The 17,832-nt window shown below is 36.2% G+C and overlaps 1 protein-coding gene across 1 annotated transcript; it reads right to left on the bottom strand.

Moving 5' to 3' along the window:
• Window positions 1–793: 793 nt before the first annotated feature.
• Ptpmeg (Protein tyrosine phosphatase Meg) lies at window positions 794–17,632 on the bottom strand. Its single transcript, XM_053753678.2, has 16 exons — window positions 17,023–17,632; window positions 14,141–14,269; window positions 12,833–13,046; window positions 11,970–12,178; window positions 11,513–11,665; window positions 10,762–11,000; window positions 9,852–10,016; window positions 9,003–9,225; window positions 8,462–8,567; window positions 7,352–7,591; window positions 6,932–7,048; window positions 6,150–6,274; window positions 5,708–5,806; window positions 4,629–4,761; window positions 3,872–4,080; window positions 794–2,971 (listed from the first exon to the last, which is right to left on the bottom strand). The coding sequence occupies exons 1-16, from the start codon at window positions 17,170–17,172 to the stop codon at window positions 2,888–2,890; spliced, it is 2,595 nt and encodes an 864-aa protein (XP_053609653.1). The 5' UTR covers window positions 17,173–17,632; the 3' UTR covers window positions 794–2,887.
• Window positions 17,633–17,832: the final 200 nt, after the last annotated feature.

Genomic DNA, 17,832 nt, shown 5'->3' on the forward strand with positions numbered 1-17,832 from the left:
CAAAGTTTATTTAATTAGGTGTACAGTCACAGGGTACGGGGGGGCAGGCTTATCTGTCCCCCATGGTACAGTCAACCGAACCTCAAGATACACTGCAAAATATTATTCTGTAAATGTCAAAGTATCTACTTCCTAGCAAAGAGAAAAAACCCCATCTATACTAGATATTTCAGGTGTAAAAAAAAAAACGAAATAAAAGTTGGTATTCCGCAATTGAGAATCAAAGATCTCGCATTTTCTAGTATTATAAATGTGAAAGTTTGTGTGCAATATCTACTGGACGGATTGTTATGAAATTTGGCATACGGTCAGAATATAACCTGGAATAACACAAGGTACCTTTTATAACGAATTTCCTATGCCAGCGAAGCCCCGGGGCGCAGCTACTATTAGACAGTATTAATAGTAGAATTCGTAAGAAAATAACACTACGCTACGGTAGGTAGGTCGTCGTAGCAACAACGTTTTAAGTTTCATTGTTTCGTGTAATATATTGTCCGCAATTTTACCCGTGTCTAGAACATAAACAAACTTACATTAGTTGTCATTGTATGTATAAAATAATGTATAAATAACTTTATTCGGCAAAAAAATTATTAAGTTACAAACACGTTACAATTTATGTTTAAACTTTTAAGTATGCAATACATTTCCACTGGAGTCAACATACAAAAATGAAATCAGCTCAGCTATCTAAAAACTAATCTATTACAAGTTAATTTTTGTTGCCGGCAAAGTACATTTTAGAATTTTTGTTTACACATATTTATCGGGTGGTAAAAAAAACTAAATCTATGTCAATAAATCTTTATTCTTCACATAAAATAATGCACAGCACATTCAGACATCACAAGGTAGAAAATATACACTTGAACCGGCTACGAACACGAGTAATTGAACAATTCAAACGCTTACACTAGATCAGTCACACTTAAATTACGGTGGTCGAGGTGTACACTGGCTAGCAAATTAAAAAAAAAACACCCAAATGTAAAATTATTTATTTACTTTTTAAAATGGCATGTAGCTCATATAGTTTGTTAGGATCTATCGTCCATTACAATACGAAGGCGCGCGATTGTTGCTGGCAGTTGCAGCTTATTTTTTCAATAAAAAATATGTGGCCGTCCAAATCAAAAGGGACCTTATGGCGGCTGGCACTTAGGTCTTTATTGCCGTTGTTCGAATACAAAACAACGGCAATAATGACGTAAGTGACGGGCGCCATAAGGTCCCTTTTGATTTATTTGCCATTTTTTTATCAACGTGTAATAGCTATTTAGGTACTTTTTATTTTAATTGCTAGTTAGTGACACATACAATAACAAAATGATGAACTTCAGATATGATATTTTTTCTATTTTAAGAAGTCCAAATTAATAAATAAAAGTCGATTATTTGAAAACAAATTAACTTAAGCATTATTTTTTCAAACTCATAAATCCAAAACAAAAATTATTAGAGAATTTTAAATATCACTTATGTGATTATTATAGATTCAAATTATTCATACAAGTAAAATAACAAATAAATTATATTATTCATTAAAATTAAAATCCAAAACAAGCTGATAATAAGATAACTATAATTAAAACAGAGAAGCGTTAAAATCAAACAATTTTACATGTAAAATAATTTAATAGTACGTATATAATATTGACATTATTATTTATTAGGCACGGTAGATATTTCCTGATTTTAAGAAAAAAGACAAATACGATAATGTATAAAACAATATTCATATTTGTACGAAAATTTATACTTAATCATCATAATTCTTATACCAACCACTACTAATCACAAACGAGTTTACGCCGGGCGTGTAATGGGCGTAAATCTTTGCCCGGCGTAAACACAACTCCACTACTAATCTACTCTTACCGTGCCTAAATTTAGGTCCCAAATTATTAATGACCGAAGAACACTTTTCATATTAACACTACGAATATATTAAGTTTATTTAGTTTAATAAAAAATACGCTCAAACATTAAAATCATACAATACTGTCAATCTTAGGATATTGTGCATAAAAAAATAAAATATTTCATTTATGTATCATAAAAGTGTTAATTTGTTCTTATCGTAACTTTACATTTAAAATGGCACAGAAAAATAAAATGGAAAACTACAAAATGTAAGAAATAAATTAAATCTTATTCTTAATGCATCAGTGACTTTATTAAATTCGTTAGGAAGGCAAGATTTATCTAAAGCTACCTAGATCTTCGAAGTATAAATTAATCACAGTGAAGTGTTAGAAAAAAATAGCTATATCTAAAATAAATAAAATAATAAAACCGTGTATGCTTTTACGCATAATACGATAATTAAAGATGATATGTGTGTGGGCAGATTTATTCGAGTCTATATAAAAATATAATGCGACTTAGAAAATGCACAATGCAAACGTTTGTAATACTTAAATTCACTGGTATTTACATATCAACAATACCCATATTGATATTATGTACCCAATGAGAATGATATTTATGACAATAGATACAAATGGCAGCATTGAAATTTTAAGTAAGGACGATTATTTTTACGTCAAGTTTTGAAATAATACTAAATACAACTTTTACAAGTCACGCCGATGTTTTAAAATGTTTACATAACGCGAAAATATATATATCAGACAATAAAATATTTCGGTCAATCATTGCGCTCTATATGAACACGTACTTATTGATTTAAAATCTTATGTAATTGAAATTAAGTCGTTATTTGTTTGTTTTCGGTCGATTTGAGTATTGCATGCCAGTAAATCAAAACTCAATCAATACTTGCATGCCTACTACTGCACACTGCACGTGCATTTTCGTTATAAGATAATCGCAATGCCGCCATTTGATAGTATAGTTAATACTAACAGGCAATAATTGGTCATCAGTTGGAGTTTTCCGACGGTGGTTTGATGTGGCCCTGCGCGTACGCAGTTTGTATACTTTCGCATACAAATTTGTACTGGCTCTGTGGACAAAACGTCAATTATACTAATATTGTAAATTTTGATAATTTCAATTTTTTTAATATAAAGTAATTTGGATATGTGAGCGTGTGAGTATATCTCTCACTGATTACTATTTTCTCGATTCCTTCCTCAGCCGTGAGGCATTAGAGCCCAAGAGACACATTTTCGTCTCCACCAACCACGGTCCTTAGTCCGGAGCATTGGCTTGCATATCTTCCTTGACACCAATCAAGCTATAACTTTTTTTGTTCCGGGCGGGAATGACATAGCCAGGCATTTGTTACCATCGGAAGAATGTTTGTTACATAATCATGCAAAACCAACTGGATGGCTAATTGAATTTTTTTTTTGTTTTGATGACTATGTGAAGGCCCTTATGTTAATAGAAACTCCAATGGATGAATTTCACGAGCGTTTTCAACTCCGCCGCGGGCTGTCATTAGTGTTTATTAAATTGTACCATACACATTAATCAATTTAATTATCCCATTTTATGTAAAAAAATATTGTCTGACACTAATGAAACGCTACACGCTACACGTTCAAACGCTCGTGAAATTCACCCCAATGAAAATATTACTGTGGTAATGACAATGCTTTCAAAAATCACACATTTTTGGACACGTCCAAACGCTCCATACTAAATGACACGTAGAAGTGACGTCACAGCGTGGTAATATGTTCGCAACAAAAGCTGTTTGTTCATTCAATGTTTATTCGACGGCTACTTTTTACTACTTAATTATTACGTTTATACCAACATAACTTTTAGTTGTCACACGATATTCTCACAACGTTCTGTATAATATGTATATTCGACAATTAATATATATATAAATAATTTTTAGTACTTCATTATTGCATTTATGTAACCGTTGGTTGTCACAAGATATACTCACAGCGTTCTGTATACACATGGGCCTCTGCGTCCTCATCGCCCGCACGAGGTCGAGCGGGTACACGGGCTGCCGCGTACGTAGAAGCTGTATGGCGGTCTCTGCCAATATTAATGCCCCCGTGCGGCCCACTCCCGCTGAGCAGTGGACCACCATCGGTGGGTCCAAGATACGTTCCGGGCCTGGAGTGTCCTCCACCACCGTTGGTATTACTAATAGGAAAAGGCAGCCAATTGATAATGTGCTATCAATATAGTAATTTTTCATCATCATCATCATTTGCAGTCTTCCGTGACAAACTGCTGGGCATAGACCTCTGGGCTGGCCAGAGTAGGATTTATATTGTTATCGTAAACGTTTGTGATTCTTTGCATGATTACACCCGTACGAAAATAGTTACCCTCATACATTGCAAGTAAACAAGGTCAATGTAGTCACAGTTGACTAAACCGAAAACTGCCCACCAAAATTCGTGTAGCCAGTTGATTACACACAGTTTGTGTGTAATCCAAGACTACAATAATTTCCAATAAACTCCTTCATATAGTGGTATAATTTGCCAAGATATTTTTTTTTATTTTTTATATAAATTGATAAAATGTGTTGGTGGCGCTAGTGTGCACGTCTCTCTATCTCATCTGAGCGTTATCCCAGCTGCTTCCCCAGCCGTTGAGCGTCGGAGCCCAGAGTCCGCTTTCCTACTGCTGGTGTGCACGTCTGTAGGCCCTTAAAGACATAAAAAGAGAGAATGTATGCGTACCAGCTCGGTGGTTTCTCAATTGCGAGCAAAGCTGAGTGAATGATATGAACGCAGCGGAATCTTCAGGCACGCCGTGGTCGGGCCACGCCGTGTACTGCAATTGGGTTATGTTGCGGGAACCACCGCCACTCTCCTGGGTGATATGGAAATATCATATTCTAGATTTTATACAATAACTAGCTGCGCCTCGGGGCTTCGCTCCCATGGGAATTCCTATGTTAACACATAGGGTAATTTTTATCCCGATATACCCCCAAATTGGGAATCGAAGTCCCGTTCCAGGTCATATTGTACTCGTGTACAAAATTTCATAACAATCCTTCCAGTAGATTTCGCGTGAAAGAATAACAAACATCCTCACAAACTTTGGCATTTATAATACTAGCTACGCCCAAGCCCCAGGGCGTACTCCCGTGGGAATTTCGGGATAATAAATACCCTATATGTTATTCTAGGTTATATTCTACCCGTACACCAAGTTTCATAACAATCCGGCCAGCAGATTTTGCATGAAAGAGTAACAAATATACATACGAACTTGCATCCTTACAAACTTTCGCATTTATAATATTAGTACGATAAAATAAGGGCCACTTACGTGTGATACAATTTTGCGATTTATAAAAAAAAATGATAGCAGCCCGTCCCGGCTTCACACAGGTAAAACCATAATATACACATACCTCGGGATGATATAAGTAATTTAGTATGTCCATTTGTCAAGGTGATAAACTAAATGGCACCTAAAACTCGTACCTATCTTAAATTTTATATATATTAAATAAGCATTTCCATCTAATTTAAGAAGCTTGTGGCGGATATATATCTGTAGACTATTGGATAAAGTGTGTTGCTGATGGCAAGATCTGAATATATTTTAATCATTAAAACTCTTTTATTATAACACGTTCTGTGTTTGACGTACGTCTTATTTTATTTTTATTTTTTTAAATTTATTTATTAACATTTCTTACATCTAACATTACAGGTTATTACCTAATGCGTTAGAATGAGCCTATTGTAATCTGTAGCAAATCACATATAGTCCAATTATGTGGTGTATATAATAAATTAATCACCTTTATTGTGATCTCTCTCCTCACATAATGTCCATAGTTTTGTTCGCTGTTCGTATACACTGTCAGATCTTTGGTAGCCTTCAGCGGCGTACTGCTAACCTGAAATAGATCATTCAATATTAAAGCCAGCTTCTTTATATTACTGAGCAAGCAAACAGGCATACGGCCCACGTGATGCGAAGTAACTTACCCTCTTTTCTTAGACCTCCACGAAGATATTCATTTCGCTACAACTTTTGAACGGCTGAACCGATTTTTATAAAATATGCCTAAGAACACTCGTGATAAAATTATCAATGACACAAAAAGCTAAACGAATCGGTTCATCCGTTTGGGAGCTACGATGCCACAGACAGATACACAGACGGACACATTAAACTTATAACACCCCTCTTTTTGCGTCGGGGGTTCAAAACAATAAATTGTACTGTGTGATATATACCTTAGGCCAATATTGGTGACACTTAGCCCTGCCCCTCTCAGCAAGTACGGTCAGCATAACAACTAAACTGCTCTCGCTCTCCCACACCATCTGCCAGAAGTCTCCCACTGTCGACGACAGAGGGCCTGAGGAGATTTAAACATCTTTTTATTACAGGCCAGCAGGCCTACCGTCAACTTTTACGGTACGATTCAAAGGCAACTCAGTTCAATTTAGGAACCTAAAATGAATCGCATTCATACTAAAAATTAAGTCGATGGTATGAATTTTCTATGCAGATCAGTTTAGGTTGCATTAAGATGTGATGGTAACTTTTGTTATTATAATAATAATATTTTAATAAGAATATTTGTTTAAAGAATTATTGAAGTACTTTTAAAATGTATTTTTATTTAAAGTTTTTTTTTCTGATCAGATGAAATTGCCTCGCCGCAATTTTGAGTCATGCCCCATAAGCTCAGTCATGCTACGTTGCGTAGTCGTTTGACGATGATGCGTTGACGTACGTCGAAACTTCATAAAATTTCTGCGTTGATCCGTCGATGGACGTCAACATGACAGACGACGCAACTGAGTATGCAACTCAACTATGGCTCTTAGTTGATCTTTTAAATAATGGATTCTTAGTAGAAGTCTATAGACGCTTATAATTATGAACAGAGAAAATTACATAGATCTCGTCATTTATAACTATGTTTAAATGTAAATATAGTATTTTTTTTTGTAATTATTATTCGTACAATAAAGTATTTACATAAATAATATAAATAACAAGCACAAACCTTGCGTAGCAATGTACGTGAGGACCGTATCTGAATTAGGTATCTCCATGTTGATGTACGACGCGTTTATGTAATCGCCAGTTGGTCCGTTTTTCAATACTACTCTAGTTGAATCATCTGCAGGAAAATATATAAAATGCAATGAAAATCCGTTAAAATAGTATATAAGCCTGCCAATGTTTGCCAATACTTTAAGTTTCGTGGTTTGATATTAGACAATTTGGAATGAAAACAATATTGTTTCGTTAAAAGAAAAAAAATAATAACCGTAAGCAGACTCAAAATGTTTGACAGAGAAAAATATTGACATTTTTTACTCAAACAAGCAAGAGAATTCCACCCCCCATCCCTCATTGTTTTACCACATTTTTTCTATGATTCTGAAAATGTTCTTTGTTTTTGTTCTAAACCAATACTCACAAGGCGCAATATCCCTGTATCGATTCTTGTTCAAATTGTGTGGCAGTTTTGACACAGCCGCTGGTTCTTCGGGCAATCTTCTCAACAACGTCTCGTACTGAGTCAACGCCGCGCCATTGGCCAATCCGTCGCCTAGCAACAACATCGATTGTTCTAGAGCGTCTCCCTCGAACTCGCCCGAGTTCGGAACGAAGCATACCGTCGGTTCTTCTGTACCGCCGTCTTCGGGCTCGTATACCGCTGTGAATATATTATATACATATATAGATAAACATCCAAGGCCCAAGTTATCTGAAAAAGTTCATTTTCCATGTTGACCTGACCGGGGATCGAACCCGGGACCTCCATTATATACCTTAGGCCACGGAGGTCGTCAAAATATATTTTGATATGGAAATTGATAAAGTTGGAAAAAGTATTTTTTTTGTATATATTATATATATATACATATAGGACTAGCTTCGTCCGCGTAGATTTTCCATATCGTTCTGCACATTATAAACTACGATAAATTCAAATTCAATATTCTTTATTCAATTTAGAATGATATACATCACTTATTGACGTCAAAAAATTACTTAAACAAAGTCTACTGCCGACTTCCAAAGCGCAGGTGAAGAAGAAGCGGCGCAACAAACTTCACCGCAGCAGTCTTATACATATATTAAAAATTAAGAGGACGAATTTACATCATTATTAAAAATGTCAAAATTTAAATGAATGATTGATGTGTGGTGATTGAAATGATTGGTTGAGTAGATACAGCGTGAAGATTATAAATGCAAAAGTAAGTTTGTTTGTTACCTACAAACAAACTTACTTTTGCATTTATAATCTTAGTTAGGATTGCTTTTTAAACGCCAAGCAATTTTTTGTAGATGGTTTGTCGACATAGAGTAGGTATCCAATGTAATCTATAGCAAAAATGATGTAACTTTTTTGCTTTCCATACAATCACATACAATACAATCGCTAAAATATTTTAGCTTAAGTAGGTATGCTTTAAGTTTTTTATGACTAAGAGAGTATTTATTACATTTACTAGTGACTTAGATTCACCAAATGAAATGCTTTTAAGTTACGTCTAAATGTATTTATAAAAAATCTTACCATTAGGCTTGACGATGAGTGTGAGTACTCCTCTCGTATTACGTATAATTTGTACGACTTGTTCGTGTGTCAGTTCATCCACGTCCGTTCCGTTTATTGATATGACCTGAAATAAATATATTATTACTATATTATCTTTATATTTGGGCGATTGAATAAAATCCAGCACAAGTACTCCTCCTACTCCTCACTCCCACTTCTGATGTCGACGATGATACGCCTAAGTAGCAAAGTGGAACACGGAGTACAATAGAAAGCCGCCGTTGCTATTGGAAATGGTTCAAAATTAAGCTAGATAAGTGTTACCTGATCCTGCAACTGCGGCCTCGTATTGGGCGCCACTGAGAGACTCCTCTACTCCCGCTTCTGACGATGACGCGCCTACGTAGGTGATAGTCACACGAAGTAATCTAGGAAGCCGCCGTCGGCACGTTAAATGCTCGGTTTCCGAGTATATTAACGGCAGTTTATTTAATTGATCGCTATTTCAATGGCGTGATTCGAGCAATGAAAAAACTCAGAAACCGGACGTAAGTGTTACCTGGTCTCCTTCCTGCAAGTGCGGGCGCGTGGCGGGCGCCGCGCGCGACACCAGCACGGGCGCGCCGCCCCCGCCCCGGACGTTGAACCCGAACCGTCCGTCCGGGCCGGGGCGCAGCCGCACACACACTGACTCCTCCACTCCCGCTTCTGATGCCGAAGATGATTCGTCCACGTACGAAAGAGGTACGCGGAGTACGCGTTCTAAAAAGCCGCCGTCGTCACTGGAAATAGTGATTATTTATTGGAGAAAAGGGTGAGTCTTCTTCCTTTTATATAAGGATTAGCGGCCCGTCCCGGATAAACAAAAAAAAAGAAGCATTTATTACACAATGTTCCTCTCTTTGCCAAATTTCATCAATATTGGAAAAAAATGTTTATTAATTACAAAAACATACAATACATTTTTTCTCTTTATAATATTGGTATGGATATTAATCTACTGGTGGCGCAGCCCATTTTATTATGGTTCGGGCAAAACCATAACAAAAAAATTTCAAATGTCACATATTTTATGTATATGTTGCCAGAAAATGTCTTCTACTTCTGTGCCAACTTTCATCGAAATGGGAATAAATTGAAATTTATTAATAACTATATGTTGCCCGAGGCTTCGCTCCCGTGGGAATTTTGAGATAAAATATAGCCTATAGCAATTTTGGATAATGTAAGTACCTTCGGTTCGGCAGTTTCGAAGATTATCAGCCTCAAACATATAAACTCAAAAACGCTTACCATTTTATCGCTTACAATAGTACAGACAAATACATGCAAATATTTTCTCTTTATAATATTAGTATGAGATATATATGATATGTGTCACTGTAGTGTAGTGTAGTGTAGTACTCACTGTAGGGAGACGTCGGCGTCGTCCGTGTCCAGCGTCCAGGCGGGGCGCGGCGCAGGCGGCGCATGCGCAGTGACGCGAGCGCCGCGCGCGCCCGCGCCTGCGCCCGCGTGCGCCGCGTCCGCGCTTGGCGACGCCGCGCGCGCGCCCGTGCGCGAGCTGCTGCGGCTGCATTGCGACCGGACCAGTTGTGTCAATTGTCAAAAATACGCAATACTTGCTGCGCCTCGGGGCTTCCGTGGGATTTCGAGTTAATAAGTACGTGATGTGTATGTTGTTCCGGGTTATATTCTACCAGTCTACCAAAATTCATAAGAATCGGTTCAGTTTTGGTTAAAAGAGTAACAAACATACACACACACATACATCCTTACAAACTTTCGCATTTGTAATATTAGTAGGACTAGATGTTGCCCACAGCTCGCGAAAATTTTCCATGAGTACGTTTATGTTTCCGGAATGAAAAATACCCTATGTCCTTCCCCATACTTCAATCTACATGTATGCAACATTTCAGTAGATAGAGCATGAAGAGATAACAAACAAATATACTTTCGCATTTATAATATTATATAGGACTAGGTTTCCTATGGGAACACTTTTTTTTAGAGACGAAAGGTAACCCTATGTCCTTCTCCATACTATTTAACTATTTGAATTGAAGAAAATTATAGTTTTCTTTACATATGTATGACAAATTTTAACAAAACACATTTCATTATCTCACGGAACATTTACAGTTAAAAAGATAAAATGTTTCTTAGATTAGAAGCATATTTGTTGAAACAGAATACATTTATCAGATGTACATAGAAAAGGTTCAGTTACAAAAAATCTTGTGGCTTTTGTTACTAAAAGCTGAAAATATCCGTAAATGCGAACTTAAATACGCACAAAATAAGACAAAACTTACCGAACAAAGCTTCGATTGATCGATCTAGACCTCCTTGCATCTTCCAAAGCTTGCGTTTCGGTCCTAGGCACGGTCGGGGCAGTGATCCCAGCTAAGGCCCCTAAGGCCCCCAGTAGGGGCCTCCGTCTAGGGGCCCGTAGTCTGAAGAAGCCGTGGCGTTCCACACTACACCGCCAGAGGGCCTTAGCGGCGCGTCCTGAACGCATGTTGAAACCCAACACGGTGTCGTAAGTTTCAGACTGAAAATTGTTAGCTTTGTTTTAAAACTTGAAAATAAAGGCAAGTTTTAGCTACTAAAGTAATCTATGTATATGTATATCAATCTCATTAGAAAACTTCTAGAAATATTACCTACTATTGGCCATGTTACTGTTATTAGTAAAATATAAGATTTTTATACTGCTGAGGTCTTTAAAAAATAGATTGTTTTTCTTTCTTTCTTAAATAATAAATCTTGCTAGTGGGAAGCTTTTTTTAATATGTATATCTTTAAACAACTGTATATGTTAACTTTATACTACACTCTGTATATATATAGTGGAGAGGGGGTGATGTACTGAGATACAAATTCTGCTTAGATCAGACAAATAGTCTCTCATAATTTTGTTTACTTCACAATACCATGCGTAAAATAATTGTAGTATCTGAATCTATAAAATTATCTTTTACATTATTATCATAATTAAAGCTAGTTGTGAGCCAGTTAGAAAAAACAATTTAGACCAAAAGTATCGTATTTCAAACAACTTACCGGCTCTCTTTTAATCTGTATAAAGAACTGTTTCTTCTTGAAAGAAATCTTGACGATTTTACTCCAAGAGAATGTGTTCACTCGTATACTGTTCTGGAAGACTACTATACCTATTGACGTCACGCCAATAAATATGTCTTTGCCGTTGGTATCCTGCAATAGATAATATTTTTAAGGTATAAATAAAATTTGTGCTATTTTCAAATGTATATATCGTCATAGATAGCAAATGGACACTACTAAAAAGTTTAGTCACAAAAGTTACATAATGAGTTTAGTTTTTAATATCTGCTGATACATTAAATGAGTAAAAATGTCATGCTCTAAAAATCCTAAAATGTAAAAAATGAGGAACTACTTACTAACTACTCCGAAATAAAAACATTTTTCCTCGCGTTCCCTGGACCAAGAAATACGCCAGTAACACGCGACTACGAAAGAGATAAGGGATTCTCACCTTAGCCGGGTGTGATTCAACACCGTAACAGTCCAATCTCTTCGCGTGCTCCAAAAAGTTGGCCTCAGCGTCAGCCGGGGCCTGGCCCTTATGCAGCTTATGTAACTCCCTTATACGACGCTCATCCTCCGCGGTTTGTTTCGGTAGTAGCGAGAATTCTGATAGGTAGTTCGGTGGGTGCTCTGACACGTTGTAATCGCCTAATTCGGCTGAAAAGAAAATTATATTTGAATACCGACTATACAATATTGTCTACAGACAGATACCGGTGCGAATTAATGAACATAGTGTAGTTTGTATGAGAGCTTTTAGAAAGGAGACAAAATAAAAAAGATGTAAGTTTTTAGGCACAATATTTACCTTGGCAAGTTTAGTGATATTTTTTGTCATACCTTAGGGATCAAGTATTATCATACTTACAATGCAAATATTTACATTATTTAGTTTTAATTTAAATTAAGTATATCAATATATAATTAATCATCATGTTCTATATTAGTTTATGTACATAACTTTACCTCATGCATTGAAAGGAAAAGAAGTAACGCGTTTGTAAAATGCATGCATAATGTTACATTTGTTTCAGTTAAACATTTGGTGCTTAGGTTCATCGGCGAGTACAGTGTTATCACTAGGAAAGAAAATGGGAAAAAGCTAAATAATTATACTTGCACGAGATCAAATCACTCAATTCTTCCTTAATTAATTTTCTAATATTAGATATCGTATTTACCGTCATACAGCGAACCACTTTTATTATAGCTTAATAATTTTGTTCTTTAGACGGGAGGCCTTTGTCCAGCAGTGGTACACTACAAGCTAGTAAAAATAAAAATTAAAAAATTAAAAATATTTGTTGTTACCTTGCGCAGTGAATGAAGCCAATAACAAGGCAGTATTTTTGGGCGCATTGATCCTTCCGTCAAGTAGTAACTTTCTCAACTGTAGACACAATAGATATCTAGTGTACTCTTCGGCCAGTCGAGATGGCTCTGGAGGATAGAACCGTACTGCCAGCCAGAATACAGCATTGCCTCCCACTTGCTTCTTGACTGATTTGCTGCTGTCCAGCCAGCGCTTAAAAAGAAAAAAATAAATAGAAACTAAACAAGGCAGAACTAATATTGAAACAATTAATGATTTAATTGTTTCTCTATTTTTTTTTTTTGTAAGCATTGATGTGTTTTATGTGAAATAAAATTTTATAACAAACAAATCTTTGGACAATTTGCATGTTTAAAAAAAATGATATTTCATATGAAGTGGATATTTTTTGTGACTTAGGTATAACTTTTTAAAGATAAAGTTAAGCGTTAGGAACATAATAGGAATTTAACTGCATCCAAGTTATCTAAATGGTTAGATATGAAATGCACAATGCCTATTAAAATGTGTGCCATTTTCCCAACAATAAATTCAAAGGACTCAATCAGTCAAGCTAATTGAGTTTGGGTTCACACACAGGTCACTCGGTCAAATTAAACATACTGTAACTGGGTGGATATCATTTTGTTTCTCTAGAGGTACCTATTTTAAATGTATTCATGCTATTGTTCCTTTTGACCACAATTTTGAGATAATTTTTGATACTGAGATGGAGCATAAATTAAAAATTGAATATGCCATATGCTTCTTTTCCAAAGCACTTCGTAAATGTCATTCTAAGGATAGGATGGTCCTATTTTACTTAGGCATTAATATACAGCCTTCAATTTGTGCTTCTCTTGGCTCTGTTTATACCAAAAGCGAAAAAGATGTAATACTGTATTAGAAAGTTTTATATTTGCTAATCATGTAAAAACTGCAGAATGTATTCAATGAAATTGCTTATGATTAGAACATAATCTAAATTTCCCCAATAGTAGGGCCCAGCTGCTGAACTTGAAGTGATAGTATTTGTCTAGCTATGTAATAAAATTCAAAATCACACCGAATTTCTCATGGGGCTTCACTCCCATGAGAAATTCGGCAAAAAAAAATATCCTTCTATCTGTGTACCAAATTCCATAACAATTGGTCAAGTAGATAATGTGTGAAGAGGTAACAAACTTACTTTCGCATTTATAATATTAGTTGGGATAGTAATTAAAAACAATAATTCTTAAAAACAAGAAACCTGACATACATTTAAATATTAATTATCAAAAATAAATAAGGAATTAAGTACATACAGTTATTTCAGTGTTGGTGGCACTTGGTGGAGATCCATTTTCCGTAAACTGCAAGCCAAAGTAGTCCTTCTCTACTAACTCTATATGTTGATACACTTGTTCTAGAAGGACACTGCCCTTTGCTTTTTTCTGAAAAAAATTGCATATTTTACATGAAGTACTTGTAAGGTTGGAAAAATCAAATTCATAATAATAATAATAATAAGTGCGTAGGGATGTGACGACCCCATCGCCCGCTGGATTTCCAGTGCAATCAGTCACCGCAGGGCAGCTTGTGGCGAGCTGTTGGTGAGCGGCGTCACCACGGACCCGATCTCCAGGGGACCACACACACATGCACCTACACACACATACACTCAGTAACACGTCCCTGCCTCTGTCTTGCCTTAGCCGGCCGGTCAGAGTGGAGTAGCAAGAGCAGAACATTCGCTCCAGGGTGGAAGTGTATTGCACGTAATGGCGTAATAACGGGGAAACCCGCTCTCGGGCAGCACCGTGATGGTGAAACCGGAGCCGCACCTCTCGACACCCTCAGCCGCTCTACTAGTGTTGCCCTCTTTGCTGCAATTTTGCATCGTGCAGCTTTTTTCGGGGGCCCATTGACAGAGCTGGCGAGTCACCGCCTGCCTATTTTATCCGTGTTTATACATTGGTCAGGCAGGCGACATAGTTTTGTCTCATAGACCTGAATACACATACACAAGCCTATTCAACCCAATAGCCCTATACGTTGTAGTATACATTATATTCCAATAGTCCTGCACTTTCTAAAAATTGTTCGCAAGTACATCTCCGTGGTGTGCTTGGCGAGCATGCTTTGGATTGTGCCCCACACCATTTTAGATCAAACATCTCACAAGGCCTCTACATGTTGGACCCATGTCCCCATGCAAGCCTCAAAGGACCGGGCTACGGCCCGTGAAACTTTTGAGAGATACAAATAATAATAATAATAAAATTTATTTGCAGGCAAAACACGGTAAATATTGGTTACAAGTTGCGACAAGAGTTTGTCTAATATAAGTTGTACAGGCGTGTTGCGCCAACAGTTGGCATGCAAATATTCAATTTCATAAATTACAATTTATGTTAGTTACATGCAGAATTTTTAACAAATAAATAATTTAAACATATAAATTAAGAAATTATTGAAATTTTATATAATAATGTCAATTATAATTTTTGAGGGCGCTGTATGTCAAAGTCAAAATTTAAATGCAAGAAATTCATTAATATCATAAAAGCAGTTAGTGACCAACAATGTATGAAGCTGTTTTTTAAACTTTGTCAATGGCAGGGATTTCAAACTTTCTGGCAGATGGTTATAAAGTTTTATTGCCATATTGTAACTGTTCGCTTGAAACAATTTAGTGGTATGCGATAGTGTAGCCAGGCGATTTGGGTATCTAAGTGAAGAAGGATATGGTAGTTTACAAAATTTCTGTATGTTGCACTTTACAAATAAACAAATATCCATCAAGTACATGCAAATCAATGTCAAAATTTTTAGCTTTTTGAATAATGGCCTACAGCTATCAAGAGGTCTGGCACCAGATAGAGCCTTAACACATTTTTTCTGTATTACAAAAACTTCGTTTATTCTAACTGAGTTTCCCCAAATGACCAGTCCATAGCGCAATGCCGAGCAAACATAGCCATGGTAGGCGAGAAGTGCTGTTTCCTGTCCACAAGTGTTTCGTAACCGATACAGGGCATATACAAATCTGTTTATTTTCTGACACACAGAGTCAATGTGTTCTTTCCATGACAGATGTGCATCGATTAATTTGCTTTTCATAACTGCAGTTTGGTTTTTTGTTAACAACAATGGACAAATCATCAGCAAAGAGTGTACATGGGTAAGCTGTTATTGTTGGCAATTCATTTATATACAAAATGAATAAAAGTGGGCCCAGCACACTCCCTTGAGGTACCCCTATTCTATTGACTGTAGCCGAGGAGCGGAATGCAGTAAACTCTAAATCATTGTTGAAATTATTTACTTCTACGCACTGAGTTCTTTCAGATAGATAATCGACAATCAGATCGTGAGCTTTTCCTCGGATTCCGTAGATCTCTAATTTTGCTAACAAAGTTTTATGACAGACGAAATCAAACGCGCTTTTCATGTCAAACATTAAAGAGCTAACTGGGACCCTCTTATCCATCCATGTGGCAATTTCTTTTACAAATGAGAAACAAGCCGACGTTGTAGACCTTTCCCTCCGAAAGCCATGTTGTTCAGGCCTTATTACATTGAATTTGTCAAGAAAAGTTATTAGTCGGGCATGAATAACATTTTCCCATATTTTTGACAAGATTGGTATTAAGGTTATGGGTCTGTAGTTAGTTATATCATCTCTGTCACCTTTTTTATAAATCGGTTTTACAATCGAATGCTTAAAGCTTGGGGGGAAGATACCGCATTCAAGAGAAAGATTAATCAAATGTGAAATTAGAGGTGAGAGTTCATAAGCACAAGCTTTAATAATTTTGGTAGAGATTTCGTCATAGCCTGTTGAGGTGGAATTTTTTAAGGATTTTATTATTTTATATACTTCATTTTCGTCAGTAGGGGTAAGATAAATAGTTGAGTCATTCTTTTTTAATAATCCAAGGTCTGTTTTTATTTTTGCGTCATAGGTCTTATGAGTTAAATTAATAAAATGTTTATTAAACTCATTAGAGATCATCATCATTCATCTTCCAGTAATACATACCTTCTATTTTTAATTTAAATGATTTTTACAAACAACCCATATTTTATATGTTTACATATTGGTGGTTTCATGTGATTGGGATAAGTCTGAATCAGGATTTTTTTTACCATTATGTACTAAGATCAAATGTTATTTCAAAGGAACTAAACTATGTTTACTCACTTCGATTTGAAAAGACTGCTGGGTATCATCCAAAAACTGAACTGTGACATTAAATATGTTCAGTTTCCTTTCCCTGGCTAGTTCTGAAGCTCGTACGTTGTACGTACCACTTGAACTACTGAATGCGCGGCGTGAAACGCTCTCAATCATCTCATCTATTACCGAGTTACTGGATTCCTATTTGATAAGTCAACGCCCGGACGCGACGAGCCCACTAACAATAATAATGATCACCACTTGACATACGATTGTAAGTTAACCTAGTGAATCATCACGACCTCAGATACGAACAATTCCACTTAATCACTAATGTTTCGTCAGGTAATCCCGTCTGAGGACCATCGTGACGTAATAAAATTAAATACAAAAAACAAGGTTTGTTATTGTAGCACTGAACAAAACAGGAGCTCAAGTTATTTTTATTTTATTATATACAATTCAGTAAGATGCAAAGTTGCGCTAATTAAGAACCGCTTAATCCAAAAATAGGATCCTGTGATTATAAATTCTATTTATAAAAACACAATTCTCTATTTTAGGTCGATATTTCTATAGAAAATACTGACGTCTGACACGCTGATAAGAACTTGGCAGCCATGTTGAATTCAAAATATGACGAAATAAGGCCCTCTTCACACTCAAACATTGTACAAACAGATTGCACATAATACCTCGAAATCCTACTGAAATTAATTAGGTACCTACATATTCCTATCATTTTACACTTATTTTGATAAATTAAGTATGTAGGTTTAGGGTATATTACGCAAAGCTCAGCGCAGATGGCACTACTGGTACAATTGGTACACA

The sequence above is a fragment of the Plodia interpunctella genome, chromosome 13 (genome assembly GCF_027563975.2).
Source record: "Plodia interpunctella isolate USDA-ARS_2022_Savannah chromosome 13, ilPloInte3.2, whole genome shotgun sequence".
Classification (NCBI taxonomy): Eukaryota; Metazoa; Arthropoda; class Insecta; order Lepidoptera; family Pyralidae; genus Plodia; species Plodia interpunctella.

Coding starts and splice junctions, on each gene's coding strand:
- Ptpmeg (XM_053753678.2), bottom strand. CDS start 17,172: ATGATTGAGAGCGTTTCACGCCGCGCATTCAGTAGTTCAAGTGGTACG. Junction 6,275..6,931: donor CACGTACATTGCTACGCAAG/GTTTGTGCTTGT, acceptor AAATCTCCTCAG/GCCCTCTGTCGTCGACAGTG. Junction 5,807..6,149: donor GTCACCAATATTGGCCTAAG/GTATATATCACA, acceptor GATCTATTTCAG/GTTAGCAGTACGCCGCTGAA.